General features: G+C 53.0%; 2 protein-coding genes across 3 annotated transcripts in view; both read right to left on the bottom strand.

Annotated features, from left to right (window-relative positions):
- Window positions 1-2827: 2827 nt before the first annotated feature.
- SHKBP1 (SH3KBP1 binding protein 1) lies at window positions 2828-13838 on the bottom strand. Its single transcript, XM_019751372.2, has 18 exons — window positions 13456-13838; window positions 13174-13227; window positions 12998-13043; window positions 12817-12890; window positions 12436-12494; window positions 12130-12210; window positions 11005-11166; window positions 10804-10894; window positions 10529-10719; window positions 9881-9996; window positions 8972-9059; window positions 8742-8858; window positions 6605-6775; window positions 5362-5517; window positions 4886-4982; window positions 3767-3945; window positions 3365-3479; window positions 2828-3243 (listed from the first exon to the last, which is right to left on the bottom strand). Exons 1-18 carry the CDS (start codon window positions 13644-13646, stop codon window positions 3012-3014), a joined length of 2220 nt encoding a protein of 739 aa, XP_019606931.2. The 5' UTR covers window positions 13647-13838; the 3' UTR covers window positions 2828-3011.
- Window positions 13839-13956: 118 nt separating this feature from the next.
- Window positions 13957-22325, bottom strand: part of SPTBN4 (spectrin beta, non-erythrocytic 4) — a 71990-nt gene continuing 63621 nt past the window's right edge. For both annotated transcript variants that reach the window (XM_074314308.1, XM_074314307.1), the window contains 9 exons: window positions 21544-21682; window positions 21368-21452; window positions 20808-21004; window positions 19632-20251; window positions 18769-18838; window positions 17903-18195; window positions 16582-16755; window positions 16395-16437; window positions 13957-15002 (listed from right to left, as the gene is read on the bottom strand). In XM_074314308.1, the coding sequence (XP_074170409.1) occupies window positions 14844-15002; window positions 16395-16437; window positions 16582-16755; window positions 17903-18195; window positions 18769-18838; window positions 19632-20251; window positions 20808-21004; window positions 21368-21452; window positions 21544-21682 (1780 nt within the window). In that variant the 3' untranslated portion in view covers window positions 13957-14843. The remainder of the gene's footprint in view (window positions 15003-16394; window positions 16438-16581; window positions 16756-17902; window positions 18196-18768; window positions 18839-19631; window positions 20252-20807; window positions 21005-21367; window positions 21453-21543; window positions 21683-22325) is intronic.

The raw sequence follows: 22325 nt of genomic DNA on the forward strand, positions 1-22325 counted from the left end.
CCTAGGGACCTTTACGGTTAGGAGCTCCAAGCCACGGAGGGCCTCAGGCCCCTTGTACCCCCTTTAAGCGGTTCCAGGCTCCGAGCCCTGCTCACAGCCTCAGAGGGTCTCAAGCCCAACTCTTCCCTTTATTATAAATTCAAGGCCCCCCCTTCTTTACTTGGAATTACAAACCCTACCTCTCTTCCTCAAAGGCACCGCCCCCGGAGCTTCAGATCCTGCCCCCCAGTTGCCCACTTCTCTAAGTGTCAGGCCACATTCCTTCCTGAAGAGAATTGGGGAGGGGCCCCACACTTAGGACTCCAAGCCCCACCCCTTTTACATTTGCCCCGCCTCCGGGGTTTCCAGGTTCCATATCACAGCAGTTTAATTCTTAAGATTTCTAGTGCTGTAGCGTTAGCCCCGCCTCCAGTGGCTTCGCAGGCTCCGCCCACAGAGGGTACTAGGCCACCTGCCTAAACCACAGGGCTGACCCTAGACTAAAAGCAACAGATTCAGTTTTGTCTTCATCCTCCACTCCTGCTAGTACTTCCAATGGAAGGTGTAAAAGGGAGCAAGGGACCCCTTTACCCTCCCCCGTTACAGTGAGGCACACGGGCTGACTCACATAGCCACATTCAACACCGTTACTGCTATCTACAGCAACCCACGCCTCCATCACACACTGACACCCAGAACTCTGGGCCCACTCACTGTTCAGGGACACACAGCCCCTTGAAACAGTAACGACGGCACTAAGCCCCCCTGCCCGCACTCACTGACATTGGTGGGTTGTCACATTCATGAATGTGCTCCGTGTCCCTGTCCTTGTGTAGCCCCATTTCTGCTAACATAGCCCTGCAGGACAGCTTGTCCCTGCCCCAATTGCCCCCCTCCCCACCTCCTACCCTGTGGCTGGAGCATTTGCTGGGGGCGCTGCGGAAATTTCTCCTTTCTGCCTGGGATCCAGGGCATCTTCAATGCTCGTTGCTAGGCAACAGCCTCTGGCTCACCACTGCAACTTCCGGGTATGGCGTCGGTTCCCACTCCCCCTCCCCCGCCCCAGCATTTGGAGTCCCCAGCTCTCAATCCCCATCACTGCCACTTTTCCCCAGGGTCGTTTCTATGTCACTCCTTGGATACTGATCTGATCTCAACCCTTCAGAACCTCCCGAGTTCTAGAGTCATAACATTCCAGAAGCTTCCTCCCAGTGTGTGCTCACACACACTGTTTTATGCCTCCTATTAATGAACAAACACACACCCAAATCTCTTCAGTGCTCTAGATTTTCTGAAATTCTCTCTCTGTTCTAGAATCACTGGCATTCCAGAAACACACATGTTCTGGATTCCCTGGCATGGAAAAAACTCAATATTTCAGATCTGCAAGCATTACAAAACTCTCCCCTATTACCCCATAGATTCCCTGACATCCCCACCCTCTCCTATGTTCTAGACTTCCTAATATCCAAACATCGCCCAGTGTTCTGAATGTCCTGGCACATAAAAACATTTCCAGAGTTTAAAATTCACAGGCATTCCAGAACACTCATGCTTTAGAATCACTCACAGTTTAGAGCTCCCATTCCTATTTGATTCCCTGACAATCCAGAACCCCCTGCCATTATGGATTTCTTGGAATGCAAACAAACCTTCTAATGGCCTAGAAGGGTTGGCATTCCAGAATTCCCCTATGCTTTCGATTTCCTAGTAATCCAGATTTTCTGTGTCCTATAATTCTTAGCATTCCAGAATCCCTGGCATGGAAAATATTCCTACTGGTGTCTATTCATAGGCATTCTAGACCACGCCCCTGTTCTAGAACCATTGACTTTCCAGGTCTTTTGTCAAGAAACTTCTACAGTCTGGATTCTCTGATGTGCAGGGGAGAACCCTAACATTGTTCATCCACTAGAACTCTAGAATATCCCTGTGTTCTCTACTCCCTAACATTCTAGCCCTCCTCTCCATGTTACAGAAGCTCTGGCATTCCAGAAACCCTGGGATTCTAGAATTAACATATTGTAAAATCCTTTGTTCCTATTCTGGCCCACAGTCTTTCCTCTTCATTGGCCCAAGGAAAAGATGCTGAAAACTTCCCTGAGGAGGTACCTTAGGAACAGGTATTATTTTGGGGAAAATCCCCAAGGACATCAAGCTGGAATGAACTGAACCTGTCCTACAAAGCCTCTGGTGTGGGCAGGAAAAGGGTGAATGACGGGGCAGCCAGGAATGTGGGCAAGGTGTTTGCAGTGGCGAGTTTGGGGTACAAATGTTAAGGGTGTGGCAATTACGTAGTCAACAGCTGTCTCCACCAACCTGTAGCGGTTCATCGGAGCTGGTGGTAACAGAACCCTGGTTCACCTTTTAGGAACTCCTCCTCCACTCTGTCAACATGGGGCTGACCTCACCTTCTGAGTTGTGAGGGCACATGACCCCCAGAACAATGGAAGGCCTCCATTCATTAGCCATAGTGATTGGTTCAGGGATGGCCATCTGACTCAATTCAAGCCAATGAGAATCAGTCTTGTGATTTCTCCGCTGCTAGAGAGAAAAAATGTTGCTAAGAAGCTACCTGGAGTTACCCTGGCACAGAGAAGGGAAAACCTGACTGAGAATGATGCATCCCAGAGGAAAGTAAAACCAAAAATGGAAAGACAATCTGGATGAGAGTTTGAACCCCTGGATCCAGCCATGCCTGAAGCTGAAGTGTAAACTTATACATTCCCTTTCTTTGTTTAAACCAAGAGAGGTTGGTGTTTCTGAATCTCAGCCAGGGACCTGGTTGGCCCAACATCTCTCCCACCCTCTCTGGGGGTCCCAAAATCCTCTAAGAATGTAAGCAAGGTGTTGGCAGTGAGAACTTTATTAGGAGAGGGTGACTTTGGCTCCAGAACAGGGGGATAGTAGGAATCTAGTAACAGTGACCACTCCAAGGAGACCCTGGCCCTGAACCCAGGACTCTGAAAAGGAAGCGGGGAGGCACCCGAGTCCCCAGGACCTGGGTAATAAAGGCACCATGGCAGCTGCATTCAGAAGGAAGTTTCATTGAGTTTCATCTTGGGGGGTGCAAGTGGAGCCCCGAGACCCACAGAGGGCCGGGGGGCTGGTGTTGGTGGTCGTCGGGGCTCCGGCCCACTCCGCACCAGTTCCTGGCAGCGTTCCACGAAGCTGCCTCCCCCACGGCGCCGGGCCTCAGCCTGTGGGGGGCTGGGGCTCCCACGGCGGCCAGACAAGGAGGTGTTGCTGGAGGCTGAGTGGAGACTGAGGGGGTGATGAACGTCATTCAGGCCATCATGGGGCAGCTGGGCCACCATCCCTCCCCAAGGCCACCATGTTCCACCCTCTCCCCGCTGCACAGAAGGGGAAGTGGAATCATGCCTACCTGGTGAGAGAGGTGCGGGGTGAGGGGCTAGGGATAGAGCCCCGCGAGGAAGCCAGTGGGGCTAGTTCGCACTGCTCCAGCTGTTCCATTAGCTCTTCCTCTGTCAGGCCACCTGCTGGGGGGGCAAGGAAGTAGGGTCAGGGGCAAAACAAGGGTCACAGGGCAGGGGACAAAGGTCATGTGCAAGGATTGAAGGTGGAATAGGAAAAAAAGATGCAAGGTTCAAGAGACGGGTCAGAAGCTGAGAGGGGTTGAAAAGCAAGGGCAAGGAGGGGTTGGGGGGCAGAAAAAGGGGTCAGAGGGCAAGGGCTTGGGGAGAGAGATCATGATGAAGGAGGTTGTGAGAGAGTTCAGGGAGAGTCTGTGGGGCTTGGGACAGGATTGAGGTGGGCTGGGAAGTACCAGGGGCCTGGCCAAGACCGTCCATGGCGGTGGTGAGGTCCCACATGGCCAGGCTGCCGTTGGCCTGGCCAGTGAGCAGGTAGCGCCTGGGCCGAGAGCCGAGCCGCCGGGAACCCTCACACTCCAGTACTGTGAAGGCGGTGGTGGGTGAGCCATCCACTGAGCGCACTGAACACACCCTGAAAGGGAGGAAGGAGGGGTCATCCTGGCCATACCAGGGCCTGGCCTCGTCCCTCTTCTCATCCTTACACCCTTCCTGGGCCACAGTCCCTACTGTTATGGCTTTTACTCCTGCCTTTATACCCCCAAACTTCTTCATTGTCCCCAATCTATTCTCTGGGGTTCCAGTCCCAAGAGGCCAACCACCCACACACCAACCATGTGTCTCAGGTGGGCCTCAGGACTCTCCCCCACATCTGCTGCTCCCCCTGTTCCCATCTCAGGGAAGGCCTGAGTCTCATCTTGGGTGTCTCCTTCACCTCCTATCATTGCCATGGCTGTTCCCTCGGCCTCCTGCTTCTCTCCCACCAGCCCCTCTGCCCTGCCCCATCACCCTGGTCAGCCCTGCCCTCTCCGGCCAGGGACCTGTCCAGCCTCCTCCGTGGGCTCTTGGTCTCCTATCCAACCTCCAGTCCATCCCCCTCACAGTGACCATGGCTCCCGGTAGATGATACAAGCAGGACAGTCTCAGTTCTTCCATTTGATTGACAAGGCCCTGCCCCTCTGCAGCCCCATTGCTCACCTCCAGTTCTGTGCTCCGGCCCCCAGGGACCACGTGCACTTCGCTGGCTACCCTATTTAGCCATCCTCAGCCTTTGTACATGGCTCCTTTGCCTGGGCCCCCATCCTGGCCCTGAGCCCTCTGCCCGGGCTCCCACCCTGACTACACCGGGCCGTCTCTGAGGTCCAGCACAGGTACCAGCTTCTCTAGCTTCACTCCTAATCATACGTCACACCTTTGACACCTCCAGCCCCCAAACCTGGAGCAGGCTCATGCTCCCTCCCAGCATTTGCTCCTTGAATGCCCCTTGGCTGGGACCTCCTTCTGGCCTCTGTGAACCAGATGGCCTCTTGCCTTCTCCTCTGACCACCCTCCCCGTTTGATGGCACGGCCCTCACCGCTGGCCAGTAGATGAAAGACGTACGAAGAGCTGGCTGGCGCTTGGCACCACCTTCTGAATGAACACCTGCTGATCATCCCGCTCACCGAAGGGGCCTGGGCCAGGCAGGGGTGGGGGTCAGGCCTGCTGGGTCCCGGGGACCTCCAGACCCCAAGGCTCCGCCCCCTCCCTATGGATGACCCCCCTCCCAGGACTAGGTCCCCAGCTCCAGATTGTTGGAGTTGGGTAAGGTCAGGCAGGGCTGGGGGTCAGCAAGTCAAAGGGTTCAGGTACATCAGGGATGAGGGTGGCCCTGGATTAGGCGGCAGTCAGCAGGAACCAGTGGGGGGAACAGAATTCAACAGGGGGAACGGGGAGTAAAGGGAGATCCCACAGGGGTCAGATGGAGTTAGGAGACGTCTACAGGGGTCAGGTCAGGCGTCAATGGAGGCCAATGGGGGTCTGCAGGGTGGGGAGAGGGGGGCTAGGAAGCACCAATGTCATTGCCAGCACTGCAACCACCATGCCCGTCGGCCGACTCCAGCGCCAGGATCTTGAAGGAAGCGAGTGGGGTGGAGCCGGGCTGGGTGGAAATCATGCCTCGGAAACGAGTCACAGACCATGTCCGCACGTGGTTGTTGTCAGCACAGACTGAGGGGCAGGGGGCAGCAGGTCAGGCTGGGCTGTGGCTGCCGACATTCCCAGCCCTGCCCCAGGAGGATCACCTTTCGAAAGTGTCAGGATTCAGGTCCCCCTGAATTCTTCCCTTTCAGAGAATTCTCTCTTCCCCAGAACTCCAAATGGTAGAAAATCCTGTTGGCTCTGCCTCCAAAATAATTTTGAGCCTGATCGCGCCTTACCACGTCCACTGCCCTCAGCTGCTCCTGCCCATCTTGTCTCCCACCTAGACCGGCACAGCAGCCTCCTCCCTCCGCTCCCTGCTCCATCCCCACGCGAAGACAGAGGAGACTGTGCACACCTGCTTGGGGTCACAGCCCTCCTGTCACAGAGCACTCCTACGGGTGCCATCTCAGCCAGGGTCAAAGACAAAGTCTTCTCTGTGGCTTACAAGGTCCCACTGACCTGCCCCCATCATTTCCACCTTCTCCCTTGCCCGATCCACTTCGGGCACAGGGGGCTCCCCACTTTTCCTCAGCTATATGAAACATCCTCCCACTGCAGAGCCCTTACAATGCCTGTTCCTTCTGCCTGGAATGCTTATCCTCACTGACGTGCAGTGTTCATTCCCTAATTTCTGCTCAAAGGCCCTTCCTCAGAAAGGTGTTCCCAGAACCACCCACTTTCTTGTAACCCGGACACTCTCTAGCTACTCACACAACGTTGGTTTTTTTCCCTGGCCCTCATCATCGCCTGGTACCGATTTATATTTTTATTAGTGTATTGTCTGCTGCCCCCACTGGAACCCCATGTCTGCTCCATGAGGGTAGGGACTTGGCCTGTCTTGTTCACCACTGTATCCCCTGTGCCTGGCACACAGTAGGTACTCAATAAATGTTTATTGAACTGGTGAATAATTCACTCTCCCTTAGAGGGATCCCCCTCATAATATCCTCTCACTTCTGTGGTTACTGTTCTAGGAAAAACTTCTCTCACCTGCAGAGGTCATTCCCTACACGTCCCTCCCCAGTGGAAACCCTTGTACACCTGGTTCTGTGCTCTGATCCGAACCACCCCTTCCTGCAGGGAGATGGGCGCCCGGGGCAGCCCGCAGGCCCACCTGAGATGAGGTGCTTCTCCGACAACATGATCTTGGTGACGGGGCTGCGGTGCACAGTGAAGGTCTGGAAGAGCTGAGGCCCTGAGCCCACGGTTTCGGGGTGCTGCACGATGACCCGCACGCCCCCTGAGCTGGTGCCATAAGCGATCTCAATCCAGTTCCCACTGTCACCTGGTGAAGGGCCGAGAAGGAAGAGAGGGACAGGGTCACAGAGAGACAGAAACCAAGGCAGAGAGAGACAGATGGACCGGTGAAGAACAGAAACAGAGTCATGAAGCAAGGAGTGTGAGATGAAGATCGCACGGTGGTAGGAGATGTGGTGAAGTCGGAAAGAAGAGACAAAGGGACCGATCATAGACAGAGAAACACAGACACATCTGGGGTGCCAAAAAAATATATACAAGAGGACACTTTGGTGAGTGTTACTCAAGCAGTAGTTCACCGTAATCAGAAGTGTCTGGACGCTGATGGTACCCACTGTGAAGACCTCTTGTAATTGCAGAAGTCAAACATGACTTGTATTCACCTTTTGTTGTCCGTATATATTGAGTATTGCAATCTTAATACAGTTTTCCTTTTTCAAAATGTATATACATTTTTTTGGCACCCTCTGTATATACACAAACAGCAAGACAAGAAAGTACAACCCTGTGTGTCTAAGGGACTCCCCGCCCTCGCCAACTTTCCAGAGGGCAAAAAGTTATTTTGCAAGTGTCCAAAACTTAACGGGCCATCTGAAGGACTGGGGGTAGGGAAAATGTGGTTGTAATATTTTGTACAGCAGTTAAAGTAATGGATTGGGGTTATGCATTGCAACATGGATGGACATTAAACCCAGGACAGGTTTAATAGTAAGAGGATAGCTGAGATAGTAGCCGGTACTATTTACATAAATTCAAAACCTGTTCTCAACACCCATTATGTAAGGACACAAACAAATGAAAAGATAAATGTTAATCATGACAGAATAGTGGCAGGTGGTGGGGAGGGCGGTGGGGAGGAAAGGAATAAATGAATGAAATAAGAAAGAGGACTTATGGGTGGGGGATGGGTGAAAAAGGTGAAGAGGAATGTAGTCGATAATGTTGCGATAAGTTTGCACAGTGACAGATGATTACTAGATTTAGTGGGGTGATGACATTGTAAGGTACAAAAATGTGATTTGTGAAATAATATTATACACCCAAAGCTAATATACCAAATATAATATTGTATACCAACTATACTTAAATAATAAAAAGAAAGAAAAGGGCCTTATATGATGACTTGCTGTGAAGTTAGGTGCATTATTAATTTACGCCTGCTAGAAAAAAATGTACCGTGACTCTTACCTCACACGATACATACAAATTAATCTGAAGTGGAAGAGAGACCTTTGTGTAAAAGCTAAAAGTACAAAGCTTCTAGAAGAAAACAGAAGGAAATCTTCATAACCTGGGGACAGGCAAAGATATCTTAAGATCCAGAAAGCACTAACCATTAAAAATAAAATAATTAACCATTCTGCTAAGGGAAAAAAAACAGATGCGAAAGGCCGTGTATTAAATGACTCTATTTACATGAAATGTCCAGAAGAGGCAAATCCATAGAGACAGAAAGTAGATTAAGTTTCTAGGGGCTGTCAGGAGAGAAGAAGAGGTTATGACTGCTAATAAGTTAAAGGTTTCTTTTCGGACTGACAAAAATCATGTTCTGGAATTAGACAGTAGTGATGATAGCACAACCTGAGTCTACTAAAAATCACCAAATTGCACACTTTAAAATGGTGAATTTTATGGTATGTGAATGATAGCGCTATAAAAACAAATAAAAATTAAGCTATTTCTCTGCATTTGAGAGCATGAAAAGACAACCAAAAACTGCCCCAAATGAGAGAACTCAGCTTTATCCACTATAAAACATGCTTCCTCTTTGTTTTATGGGTATGCAAGCATGATGTCATAATCTTAGAAATGGGAAAGAAACCCACAGATGAACGGCTAGTGGCCAATTTTGCCCCTAATGGAGGGGCTCGCTGTGGTCTAGCACCTAGAAGCGTGCTCATATACAAATGGTGTTCAGTGAGTATTTGTTGAATGACTAAACGATAGCTGAATCTGGCTGCTGATGGAAGAGGGGGCGCCAGGCCATAGCTTACTGGTCTTGGGGGTGAGGTAGACACTGAGGGCTGTGACCCCGTCTTCTGCTGGGTCCCGGTAGAGCTCGCTGACAAGGAGGTCATTGTCCTTCATGCGCAGGGGGAACTTCTGCACATCTGCAGTGGGCAGGGAGGGTAGAGAAGGCTTGTTCAAGGTGACCTAGCTTCTGCCCTCCTCTCCCTCTTCCTTGGGAAGGCTCTCAGGCATCTGGGTGCCGACTGCTGCTCACCCACGTAATAGATGGAGCCATTGTTGCAGCCCAGCAGGAGGAAGGATCCTGCTGCATCGTAACTGGTGATGGGCTGCACCTCCTGGACCTGGGGGAAGACAGGGCAGGCTGTGGCTGTGGAGTCCCTCCCTGCCTTTGCCTCCACAGTACCCCCTCCTGGCATGCCTTCCCCTCCCCGCTCCAGAACCCACCAGGGTTTCTAGGCCCACTTCTCTCCAGCCTTGCCTGCTCCAGGCCTATCTTGATCTGTGTCTGTCTCTGAATGTCTCTTGGTCAGCACTTGTCTCTTGGCCTCTCCTTGCCTCTGTATTTCTGACATTCTCTATTCATCTCCATCTACCGCTCTGCGTCCCTTCATCTACCAGTCATTCAGTCCTGGTTTCTCTCTGTCTACCCTTCTCTCTCTGTCACCTCTTTCTGATGTCCTGCTTCCATTTGTCTGTTTCTCTCCCCATCTGTCTTTTTCTCCCTCCTTTCTCTGCTTGTGCGTCTCTCTCTCCCAAACACTCACACTTTAGCAGGAGAAAATAGCAATGCAGGTGTATTGTTTTTACATTTTGGACACTGCTACGGGTGGGTGCAGAGACACTGACAGAAGTTTACACGTCTCTCTCGCTAGGTTTCTGTCTCCTACACCATCTCCCCTCACCTGCTCCCCAATCCAGTGCCTGGAGAACCCTCTCTTCTCCTTTCTAAAGCCACCCATCCTTCCTGTCAGCATGGCAGCCCCTCTTCCAGGAAGGCCTCCCTGATGCTCCTTAGGCCTTCAGCACACACATCCAGATTCTGGCCCACTGCTGAGCTTGCTGGTTCTCTCCACATCAGGGGGAAGCAAAAAGGAACCCCTCCCTGGATCTGTACAGTCTGGACACCTGGGAAAGGGACAGCCAGGCTGAACAGCATTCTGACCTGCCAGTGCTTAGTAACAGCATTCCACACCCCGATACGTCCCGTGTGGCTTGTGGCGATGAGCTGGTTCCCAACGAAGAATAAGGCCTCCACAGGCACCCCCAGGTGGAAGACTCCTGTAGAGGGCAAGAGGTGCTCAGCCAGGACCCCACTTCATAGGGTAGAAGAGGGCTGGTAGGAAGAGTTCCGAGGGCCAGAGGATTCAGTTGGCCATGGAATCCTTATAGGATAGAGGGTTCCAGCAGGAATTACAGGGGATTCTCATGAAGACTGAGATTTGTGAGGGAACAGATTAGTTAACAAGTCAGAGATTTCTAGTGGACCCATAGAGTCTAACAAATGCAGATTCCACTGGCATGGAGAATTCCAACAAAGCAAAGAAATCTAACTGGGCAGTGAATTCTGATGGAGGAGAGAATTATATGTGGGTGGATATTTCTATTAGGCCAAGGATTTCTAATAGGATACGGAATTCTAAGTGGTTAGAGTATCTTAATAATGCCAAGAATTCTTAAGGATGTGAGAACTGTATAGGGGGTGTATTTTAATAGGTCACAGAATGTAAACAGGGTAGAGAATTTTAACAGAACACAGGTTGGAGTAGAATTCTAAAGGGCAGAAAGTTCTGCAAAAAACCTGGTGCCATACCTATCTCAGAGCCACCGCCTTCTGCCCGCAGAGCCCACAGCAGGATCTCGCTGCCTGTGGCTGCTGCCACCATCTTGTCGTGCTCACCCAAAGCCCCACCAAGCACCCGGGCTGTGAGTGCCAGTCGCTCGATGGGCCAATCCAGGCGGGGACTGGAAAACACCAGCTGCCAGCCAGAGGCTTCCTTCAGACTGGAGGATTGGGGGACATCATCAACCCTCAAATGCTTCCCATCAACAGGCCCAAAGCCTCCTGCCACCGCCCTCCCCAAGCACCTGTAGCAGACAAGAAACTGGGTATAGGCCACAGCGATCCAGTTGTGGTGTCCACACACCAGGCGCACCATCCCTGGTTCCTCCGGCAGCCCTTAGTGGGGAGAGCAGGGGTCAGGGCAGGGTCACAAGAGCCCCACTGGCTCTTGTAATAGATGGAGCCAGATGAAAGCTGTCCCAACCTTCCAGGAGACAGAAACATACCTGATGGGGAGGGAGGGGCTTTCTCGTCCAGCATTCGACCCAGCAGCCCTGCATTGCCCAGGTTGGGGGGCATGGTATTACTCCGTCGAACGGGGGCTGGGCGTCCCCCTGTCTGCTGGGGACCCACCAGGCTGTGCCGGTTCCGCCGCTTCACCGGGAACACTATAGCAGGGAGAAGGGGCAGAGTGACAGTCATTGTAATAATGGCCACGTGGCAAACACTTAAAATATGCCAGATACGATTTGCCCAGGTACGGAACATAGTCTCCTAGTGAAAAGAATGTAGGTGGTACAGAGACAGCATTAGGTGAAATTGAATCACACAGCAAGTTACTCCATTTTCAGTTCCTTTCAGCCCATCATAAAGGAAGAATCAGTTTGGTGCTGCCATAATACTGATACCTCTCCAATATTTGCTAATCTTCCCTTTTAAGAAACGGAAGACTGTCCTTTGGCAGGCAACACCATCTAGGCAACACTGTTATGTTTGCATCTTGTTTTCATGTTTACTTATTTATAGTATAAAGGTAGTGATATAAAGCTTTTATTTAAAATGACTTTAAAAAACAGAGTAAAACTAAGTTATAAAAACAAGGGCATAGATCATCATATTTGGTAAAATTCATGAAGATAGTAGGTATTGACTGAGGTTAGGGAAACAAAGTAATACATTGAATTTCCCCACTGTTACTTCTATCAATCAACAAAGCTTAGTAGACTACAGTTCCCAATAACCACTGGGGCATAGTTTCCATGGCGAGTGGGCTGGCTGCATCAAAGTCTCAGGGAGACTATAGTCAATAACTCCTCTTTAATATTTCTCCCCTCCATACAACAGACCCCAGTTCTTCCTAAGCCTTCCGAAAACGAAATCAAACCTGGACTACAACTCCCATCCGACTCTAGGGCATGCATCGGAGCCTCAAAGGACTTAGCCGTTCCACTGTCTCACTGGAAATGCTGTTTCCTATTTCCTTTCAAAGCATCAGTCCAAGTAGCTGATATAGAAGTACAATCCCTTAGTGTATCAAGGCCCACAGCACGGCACCCAAGGATGCAGCCTTATGGTAAATGTAATCTTTATTCCACCCAGCCTCCTCTCTATCCTTTAGTAGTAGTGCCCACCTGGTGGAGGCAGGTAACCATTGAAGAGGACGTTTCCGCAAGAAGATCGATCCAACTCCTCCCGCAGCTGCAGGCGACGAACTGAGGCGGAAGGACTAGTAGGCTGGGACTTGGCGGGTAGTGAGGCCGATCTCTTTCCCCTCCCCCAATCCCTTTCTCCATGGAATGGCACCACTCCCCAGAGACCCAGGACCAAATCTAGTGCTGTCAGCTCTAACCCAACCTTCTTTCAGGAGGGGGATGAGGGAGCATCGCTAAAGAGCTGGTTTTCTATGCAATGAGAATGCTAATGGGGCCCCTACTTACCCAGAGGAGTGAGCCCATAGAACTGGGCTTCGTGGAGGAGACTGGAACCGTGGACGCCCCTGGTTAGTAGAATTGACTAGGGGTCAGGGTCTGGGTAGTGGGAGTGGGCAGAGAATTCTGAGGAGGAAGTTTCAAAACTGCACAGAGCACCCCAAGAGGTAGCAAATTTTGACGGGATCAAGATTCTAAGGAGGGATGATATGGCCAGTGAGAATGTGTGTGTGTGTGTGTGTGTGTGTGTGTGTGTGTGTGTGTTGGGGGGAATTCTAAGGACACATAATTTAACTATGATCAAGGAGTTTAAATGAACATTCTGAAGGGAAGAAGAGACTTCTCAGAGGTGAAGCCTGTGGGGGACTCCCCTTTATTCTCCATGCCAACCTGGGGTCCAACTCTTTGGTACGCAGGAAGTTGAGGATAGGGGCGAAGACGGTGGGGTCCCTGTCGATGAAGATCTGCGAGGAAGGGGTGCAAAGGATGAACGGGACAAATAGCGGGGTTGAGTAGGAATTCTGTCCCTCCTCGTAACCCGCGGCCCCATTTCAGCTCTTGCTCTACTCACGGCTCCGGTCTCATCTTTCAATGTCGAGATGCGTCCGCTCAGAAGACTGCAGGGAGGGGACCCAGAGCAGGTGTCACGGGGCGGGGTGTGTGTTTGCGGGGCGGGGGGAATGGGTCTTCCCATACCTTCTCCTCCCGCCTCCCAGCCCCCCGCCGCAAACGCGCTCTCCCAATCACCTGGAGAAGAAGGAGTCTGGGATCCAGGTGAGAGTTTGGCGAGAGGTACTGAATCTGTGAGGGGAAGGTGAGTAGACTCGAGATGATGTAAGGAGGATGAGGAATGCGGCATCCTACCCCATCACCGGGCGAACTCCCTACCCTCCGCAGGCGCCAGTCGAGGATCCCGCGCCTCCCTCAGGGGGCGGAGCAATCCTGGAGGACAATTCCCCCGGGAGAGGCGGTACTCCCACCCCGCTTCCCGCCCCTGAGCATGGGGCGTCGGGAGTCGCCTACACTCACCTCTTGCCTCCCACGTTCAGATGAATCACCTCCCCAGGAGGTCCCCGACCTGGGACGACCTCTGCTACAGGCGCCGCAGCTGCCATGGCCCCCGGGCGAATCTGCGGGTCAGCACCCGCTTCCGGGTGTGCTTTCCGCCCCGCCCCCATCGCGTGGTGATTGGACCAGAGATTCCTCGAGCAGCCGACCATTGGACAAAGCACTCATCCGTCGCAGTTAAATTCTCCGCCTCCTTAAAGGGGCACACCTTTCCTGTCCTGGACGGGGCGGACCTGGAAGCTTGTTTGGGGAAGTTTAGTTACGAGGGTTAGCAAAACATTCCTGCATCCTTCTGGGTTTCCCGTTTTAGGAATGGCATCTAGGTGTTTCGTCGGGGGCACGTGTTTAAACCCCGAAATTAATCCACACCAAGGGGGACACCTAAATGTTCTCCGCGGCCACATTCTCTTCCCGCCCCCAACCTCCCAGGCGGAGCCCATGAAACGCGAACAAACCAGCATAGACCGTCAAAGCCAAAGATTTATTATAGGTACATACAGTGTGCGCCCGCGACACCGCCCCACACTCTCAAGCCCCAGCGGCTTCTCCAGGAGGCCATGGGGGCTGCCAACAACCCGCTTTCCCTACGCCCCTAGAAGGTGCTCCAGCCAGAAGCATGCAGGGGGAGGGCTTCCCCTCGCCCCTCCCCTCACGAAGTGCCTTTTTCAGCTGGAGGGGGGAGGAGAGAGGAAGACAGTTTTGAGCTTTGACGTCCCTCCCATGAAAAGCCTTCGCGGATGCGGGACGGGAAGAGGTCGACGTTTTGCAAAAATAAACTACGTCAAGAATTAACCGCATGGCTCTGAGGCGGCGGAGTACGGCGGCTAGGGCCCCTTCACTCCCCCTTCCCAGACAGAGATCAAGGCAGCATTGGAAGTGAGGTAAAGGTGGGGAGGGGGCGTCCCCTCCCCACCCCCTAGCACCCTGGATGGTCCAGGGGACCTCACCAGCGCCCCTGTGCCCATCCCTAGGGTGGAGAGGGGGCAGGAATTATCGTTCCTACCACTCCAGCTTTCTGGGGCAGGATCTGGGGATCCAGGCATGGGGCTTGGCTCAACTGGCCCCTTACCCGCCCCCCTAAGCTCAGTTATTGCATAAAAATAATGGAGCCCCAGCACCTGGGGTGGGGGTGGCGAGCGGGAAGAGGCCGAGATATGGCTATAGGGGCAGCAATCTCCGCACCACTTCCTGGGGTGCAGGAGAAGTCCCCTCCTTTCCAGTGCCCGTCATGGTGCGTCCGCAGTGTTGGTGGAACTAGAGGCTCCCGCCCCTGCGGAAGAGAAAGTGTCTTTGTGCCCACAGTGCGAGAGGAGGGACGGAGAATCGTGTCAGGTCCTGGGGGTAGTAAGTCACTTCCGGCGCCCGCTGGCCCTGCGCTCCCCCGCCTCCCGCTTGGGATTGCCCTCGTCTGTGGAAGACGTCGTGGGTAGTGTCTGTCCCCAGCGGGCGATCTCGGCGTGTTCCCCCACTGAGGCGGCCACAGCCTCCAGCCAGCCGTTCATCTCCTCCTGGAGAGAGAAACAGGACACAGAGTCTGTATTTAGAACTAGAGAGGACACTGAGTAATAAGCAAGTCTGGAATCAGACTGCCCTCTCTAAACTTCAGTTTCCTGATCTATTAAATGGGATGATGATGATGATGATGATGATGATACTGCCAACACTTTCATAGCACTTATTACATGCCAGACTCTGTTGTAAATACTTTTGTGGATTATTTGCTTAATCCTATGCAATAGAATTATATCTAATTTTCACTATAGAGATAAACAACACACAATAACATCAGCAGACACTTTTAGAGCACTGATATTTACCAGGCCCTTGTAAATACATGTATCAATTTATTTAATTCTCACAATAACCCTGTGATGGAAAACTATTTTTATCTCTATTTAAAAGAGGTATGGAGAGAATAGAGGCCTACTTCATAGCCTCTTGTGAGGCTGAATGAGATAAAGAGATAAAAAGTATTATTTTTAACATCCCTTCAAAGCACCTCCATGCTTGCTCCTCCTCCCCTGATCTCTCCACTTAGCCCCAGTCCCAAGGTTCACTCACATTACTGTCTCTCTCACCCACCTCCACCTCCCCTCCCCACTAGCCTGCCTAGGTCCAGCCTATGTTCTCCTATACTTGAGTCCCTGCCCTGGCCACTTCCTGGGCTCCACACCTCCACTCTTCCCCTCTCTAATCTATCCTGCAAATGGTAGCCAAAGGGATCTTTCTAATGCATCACTGTAACTGTCCCTTCCTCAAAACTCTGCCATGGCTCCCCAGTGCCCTTAGGACAAATCCAACCTCTTCTAAATGGCCCACAATGCCTTTTGAGATCCAGCCCCTGGGAACTTTCTGGAAACCTTCCTCCTTTAACTCTCCTCTGGCCCTGTGCGAAGAGACTCCTCCCAGCTCCACACACACACATCTGCCCTGGACTCTTTCTCCTGTCTCAAATTTCCTTACAGATAACCACACACAGAGAAGAAAGCTCCTTCTGGGCACAAAGCACAGTGAATGCTTTGAAATTCTGCTCCTCTAGTTCTTTGCACTTGCTGTTCTCTCTACCTGTATCATCCCCCCTCATTTTTTTTTTTTTTTTAGCTAACTCTCTCCTATCTTTTCAATCTCGCTTCAGAGGCCAAGGCAAGGAGGTTGCACTTTGTCCTGGGGCCTCTAGGCAGCCCTCCTGATGCTGTACCTCTCTCCCCTCCTACTGCTCCCTCCGCCCAGCTACATTAGGAACTTCCTCTGGGCTCTCACTGCGCATGGGCTTTCCCATTGCAGCCCTGGTAACTCAGGTTTGTGCTTCCCCTCTCACAGCCTCATCACTCTGAACCAGGAACCAGCAAGCCAAGTGGTTCCTGAGGTTTGACTAGGGGAGAGAAAGGATCAGATCTCACCTCATCTTTAGCCTGGAGCAAAAACTCGCTGCCATCCTGGGTCCTGTAGGAAAGGATACAGGACTTGGGGGATCTGGGGTAGAGGTCGGCCCATAAGTCCACTAACTGTTCTCCAGAGGAGCAGGGGATTGCTGGGAGGGGGCAGCTGGGCCTTGTATTCCTCCCTCTCACCCATTGGGGGACTCACTGGAGCTTGAAGACATGCTTCTTTTTTTTGTAATCACTAGCCACCTCGCTGATGGCTTTGTGCAGGCTGAGCAGTGGCTCTCCACCATGTGTACCCCCGGATGCTGGTCCCTTGGCGTCCTTGTAGAAGCCCAGCTCTCCCTTGCTGAGCACGCAGTACAGATTCACCCACGACCTGGGGCAACGAGACCAGGCTCAAGGCAGAGTCACAGCACTCTGCCTAGGTACCCTTCATCAGTAGCCTTCATAGGCTGAATTACCTAAGTCTTCCTCGCTCGGGGCCTTTGCACTAGTTGGGACATATGCTTGTGGTGTTCTTCCTATGGCTGTTCCTGAGCTGAGGGAAGGGCCTAAGTCTCTCATTACTGAGCCTTTCTTTGCCCAGGCTGGTCCTGCTGGGGTTGCCCCTCCCATACTGAATTTCTAGAAGGCAAGATTTCATAAGCCTTTGCTCGGGCATGTTCCTAGCTGTTATAGCCACTCCATCTTCCACGGAATCTCCTGAAAGGAGAGCTATTGGTCTACTGCCTGGAATGAGGAATTCCTGTCTTCCCATTCAGCCAAAGTCCCACCTGGGGAGGAGGAAGTCCCACAAGACCAAAAACACCAAGGTGACCCTGTTTATTCCCACCTTGGCCTCAGCACAAGGAAGAAAGACTACCTGAGACCCCACAGGCCATCTCAGGCTGTTCTGTCCATTTCACATCTTGGATCTAGGCCTCACTCTGCTCATTGGCCAGTGCTACCCTTTTTGGCTTCACCTCTCCCCAGATTCTGCCTCCCAGTTGGACAAAAGGGGTTGGACAACCAGGAGCTAGAATCCAAGAGTAAATGCATCACCCTTAGGTTCCCATTTGGAAACTTATATGATGTGCCCTCACCCCTCAGAGTTTGGGCTCTGCCTCTTTTCAGATCTTCCCCCAATTTGAAACTTCGAGGTGGACACACTTCACTCATTAGTTGGATGGACATCTCCAGGCTCCACTTCACGAGCCATTGAAACCATCTAGAAGAGACCCCACATCTAGTTTGCTATTTTAACTCCTCGGTTGGCTGTTATGTGATTGGGTCGCAATTTATTCACGTTTGGAATATTTTATTCAAGTCCTGCTCCCATCTAAGCCCCAGCTGCTCACCATTGGACACACTAAAGCCCCACTCCTCTGGTTCTTGGCATGAGACCTTGAAGTAAACCACGCCCCTTATAAAGCCACGCCCACCTCGCCACTAGTTGGACACCCACCCCCTCATTAAGGCCCATCCTTAGGCTCATGGACACTGAGCTTGGGACCAGTTTTACAAAGCCCCGTCTGCACGCTCACCGGTTTGACGACTTGCGGTTAGCGTCGACCTCGCGCTTGCGCAGCAGGAAGCCCTCGTGCTGCACTGTATGAGTGGGCGGTGGTGGAGGCGCTGGAGCCGAGCCGCCTTGGGCCGGGGCAGAGCGCGAACGCCGGCTTCCCCCGCCCTCACCACCCTCTCGGGGCCGCGGCCGCCGTCGCGGCTTAGGCCGGTCCCGCGCCCGCGGCCGGTCTGGCCGAGGTGTCCTCTCGGGTGGTTCAAGCCCGTTGGGCAGGCGGCCTGGGGGAAGCTCGCGAGGCTGAGGCAGCGACGGCTGTGTGAAGGGAGGGGGAGGAGGGGTTGTGTTCAGAGTGTGGTGTGGGGGCCATCTCTCTGGGGGAACTATGGGTCTGGGGGGGGTGTCCCATCTATTTGCAGGACCATCTGTCTTGGAGGCGAGTATGGGAGGACCTCAGGGCTGGAGGGCCAATTCTTAGGGGCTCCACCGGTCTTGGGAGTGAGTCTGCCAGGACTCCTAGGTGTGGACTCCCTCTTGATCTTGGGGAGGAAGCTATGGAGGTGCAGTGCAGGCAGGTGGGTGTCCCAGCTATCTCTAGGACGAATCTGGGGTTTCCTGCTCTGTGGTTGTCTGCAAGGAAAGTTGAGACTGCATAAAGAGTCCAGGGCAGATGTAGGAAGAAGCTCCAGTCTGTGTGTGTGGAGAGGGGAGGAGTCTCTGAGATCGGTGGCCTCATTTTTCTAAGGGAGAAAATTTCAGACTATGGGGGGGGGGGCATCTGGGGGCCCTTTCCATCCCCTGAGAGTCTCTCTGCAGGGTTCAGATGGGGGGGACCCAGGGCTAGGCACCGGTATCCCCATTCCTCACCCATCCAGAGGCTCAACTTACCCCAACAGGGAGCACTGGACCTGCCTCTTTCTCCTGCAGCTGCTCCACAATGTCAGCCAGGGTGGCCTTCCTGAGGTTTGGGGGGGGGGGTTGGGGGGCAGAAAGACCCAATGGAACTGGGGTGCCTTCTCCCAGGGACCAGCCTCCACCTCTTAGCCTGAGACACCAGGCCCTTCCCTGTTCTGCAGCTGCCTCACAGATGTTGGCCTTACACACCACAAGTGCTGAATACATAGCTGCTGAATGGAGGACGGAACCTCTCTTCCCTTTGAGTTTTAAGCAGCACAAAGAGCAAAATGCAAACTGGTACCTTCTAGCCTTTGAACATACTGTTGTTGTTTTTTTTCCACCCACCCCTGAGCTCCCAGGTTCCCTGGACTTCCTCCAACCCAGCTCTAATCATTCTGGGTCATCACTGTCTGGTAACAAGTCTGTTTCCCCTACTGGACTGTGAGTCCCATGAAAGCAGGGCTCGAGCTGACTGGATCACTGCTCTCCCCAACACATACCACACACAGGGTAGGCACTCAGTAAATATTCATGAAATACGAAATTGAAAATGGGTGAAGAAGTCATGGTCACTGAAACATATTCGACCAAAGACCTCTTTCTGGGGACACAGCTGATCAATCTGCACAATACACTCTGGCTAACTCTATCCTTCAACAATTAGAATTGCAGCTGTGGGACAATGGGCCTGTCTCCTCTCTTAGACTCAGTTTACATCTCTGCAAAATGGTTACCACGACACTCTCCCCCTCCTTAGGCAATTCTGAGCCCAGAAGCCCTCTCCACTGGGCCTGCGCGGCTCAGGAGCGCTTTGCGTTCCCCTTCCCTCACTCCCTGGGCACATAGGGCCTCACCCCCTAGCCAGCTCTCCTCTGGTTCCCGTCTCCTGTTCGCTGGACTCCTGCCGCTCCAACCGACGCTCACGTCGCTCGCGCCGCCGCTCCATCTGCTCATAGCGGCCCAGGGTAAGGCTGTGTGCAGCCTCGTGCTCCACCGACTCCTGCCGCTCAGGTCGCCGCCTCCGCGCAGCCTCCTCGGATTGATCCGCGGATTCCTGCCTCTCCGACCGCCGCCTCCTGGGCAGCTCCTCAGCGCGATCAGCTGACTCTTGGCGCTCTGGCCGTGGCCGGACATGCTCCGCCACAGTGGGGACCCCTGGGGTCTCCGCCACGTCCTCTGGTGCCGCTGGTGGGGCTGTGGGTTCCATCCTAACCGGGACCTCCGGCAGCCGGTCGATGCGTGGCTGGAGGCGCTCGGGCTTGAGCTCTTGGCGCACATACCCCACCCGGGTCCGCACCTCGGCAGACAGCGTGTCCGAGGCCCTGCGGGCCAGGGGCTCCAAACCTCTCTCATAGCCCCCTGGCCGCAGCAGAGGCGCTGCTTTAGCCGCCAGTTCCATGGGGTCCCCAAAGAACTTGCGCCCCAGCAGAGGGGTAGGCGGCTGCTTGCTCTGTTCCGCCTTGAGTTTCTCTATCTGGGGACGGAGGCACCAGGGTCAGGTGCAGGGGCGTGGGACTGGGAAGGTGGCTCTGGGTTGTCTTGACTCATTACCCAGTTTATTATTAGTTTTTATTAGTGACAAAACAAGGTTGCCCAGGCCTGTGCCCATGCTTTGCTCTCTGCCAGGAACTTAATTCCTATTTTCTCCAGGAAACACCTAGTGTTCTTTTAAGAATCAGCTAAATAATTTTCTCTAGCTGCCTTTCTGAACCCCATTGCCTCCTTCCTTAATGTCCCCCAACCTAGGACCTTAAGACTACAATGGACTCCTTTCCTCATTCTTTAAGTCTCAAATCAGATTCCCCCAGGCCAGGCCAAGTGTTTCTAGGCTCCCACAAACCTTGTGCTTTCCCCATCCCAGCCCCGGACTGACAGGTCAGTCCCCGACACCCCCACGCCCGGACTGGGAGCCCAGTCTGTCTCTGCCTCACCCAACACAGCACTGAACCAACTCCCAGAGTGTCTGTCTCATATAGAGGGATGGGGTAGGGCCCTGGGTGGGAGGGAATGGGGCAGATCTGGGTGCTGACCGTGGTCAGGCGCCGCAGAGAGCTGAACCTTTCTTCCCAGGCTGCAGCTGCTTTGCGGAAGGCCTCGTGTCTCCGGATAAGCTGCTCCACCTCGTCCACACTGCTGCCCAGCTCCCGGCTCTGCAAGAGTGGCTCTTGGGCTGTCAGCCAGGCATCAGCCACCACCGCCTCCTGGGCAAATTGATGCACCTCCAGCACTGAGGGGAGACACACGGGGTAGGGGTGCTGGGGCACCTGTGGGCACTTCATGGGGCAGTGGCTGTTTATTCTGGCCTTCCACACCCCCTGGCTTCTTCTATGCCAGCCCTGACCACTCTGAGCTCTTCAGGAATGAGAGAAGCTGGAGCTACTTCTGAGGGCACCAGCTTCTCCCCTAGGTATCTGCCACCAGGGCATCAGTGGCAAGGCAGCCCCCCATCTGCCCTGCCAGGCCTCCATATTTGCTACTGGGGACCCATGAGTGGTACACAAAGTATGCCTGTGTCACCCTCTGGGCCTTTCTAAACACGCTGGAGCATGTCCCTTTGCCCTTGAGGACATGTGTCTGGGCCCCCACTCACTCTGCTGCAGCCACTCCCAATGGCGGTCCCACTTGTCCGACACCTCCTCCTTCCTGGTTCCCAGCTTGTCCAGCTGTGCCTGGATCTGGGAGTGGTGGGTGGATGGGAGGGGTGTCAAGGGTGGCTCCCATCCCAGTGGGCACGGATGGTGGAGGACCCCCTGTGCCCCTCCCCACCTCATCAGCCATGGCACTTTTGTTGAGCAGCAGAGAGCGACCCAGCTCCTGGCAGGCTGTCAGCTCAGGCACCCGTGCCTCCAGCTCGGTCTTCAGGCCCTGGTGGTAGTTCATGAGCACCTCCACTGATGACACGTCCCTACAGTGGGTGGTGGGCAGGGATCTGAGCCACAAGCAGCCTCCCTCTGCCCGCCCCATATTCACAGCTCCAGAGGAGCCCAAATCCCTGAGGCAGAAGTTCCCCACCATCACTGACACCCACGCACCTCTTATGACCAAGCTCTGAGCTGAAGATCCAAGGTTCTCCACTGAGTCAATGATTCCAACTTTTTCCAGGGTGCTACAATGGCACACTCCGTGATTCTAAACTAGGGCTTCCAGGTCCAAATTTTTTTAAAATTCTTAAAGCTATGCTTCTGAAGGTTCCACTAGCCAATGAGTCTAGCTTTCTAAGTCGGTGCTGTTCAACGCGATAGCTAGACGTGTGGCAATTGAGCACTGGAAATGTGGCTGTTCTGAACTGTGTGGAAGTGTAATGTATACCCCATATTTTGAAGATTTAGTATAAAAAATAATAAAATATCTCAACGATTTTAATATTAACTACATGTTGAAGTGATAATATTTAGGGTATACTGGGTTAAATAAAGTGGATTACTAAAATTAATTTTCACTTGCTTCTTTTTACTTTCATAATGTGGTTACAAGAAAATCTTAAATTATATATGTGGTTCACATTTGTGGCTTGCATTGTATAACTACAGGACAGCGTCATTCTCCAC

This window comes from Rhinolophus sinicus, linkage group LG11 (assembly GCF_036562045.2).
Source record: "Rhinolophus sinicus isolate RSC01 linkage group LG11, ASM3656204v1, whole genome shotgun sequence".
Lineage (NCBI taxonomy): Eukaryota > Metazoa > Chordata > Mammalia > Chiroptera > Rhinolophidae > Rhinolophus > Rhinolophus sinicus.

What these genes read in the sequence shown, in the direction of transcription:
- SHKBP1 (XM_019751372.2), bottom strand. Translation starts at nt 13,646, where the DNA reads ATGGTCGGCTGCTCGAGGAATCTCTGGTCCAATCACCACGCGATGGGG. An exon ending in TGGTTACCTGCCTCCACCAG is followed by an intron (nt 11,167 to 12,129) that starts GTGGGCACTACT and finishes TCCCTGCTATAG; the next exon opens with TGTTCCCGGTGAAGCGGCGG. An exon ending in AGCCCCTCCCTCCCCATCAG is followed by an intron (nt 10,895 to 11,004) that starts GTATGTTTCTGT and finishes CTCCCCACTAAG; the next exon opens with GGCTGCCGGAGGAACCAGGG.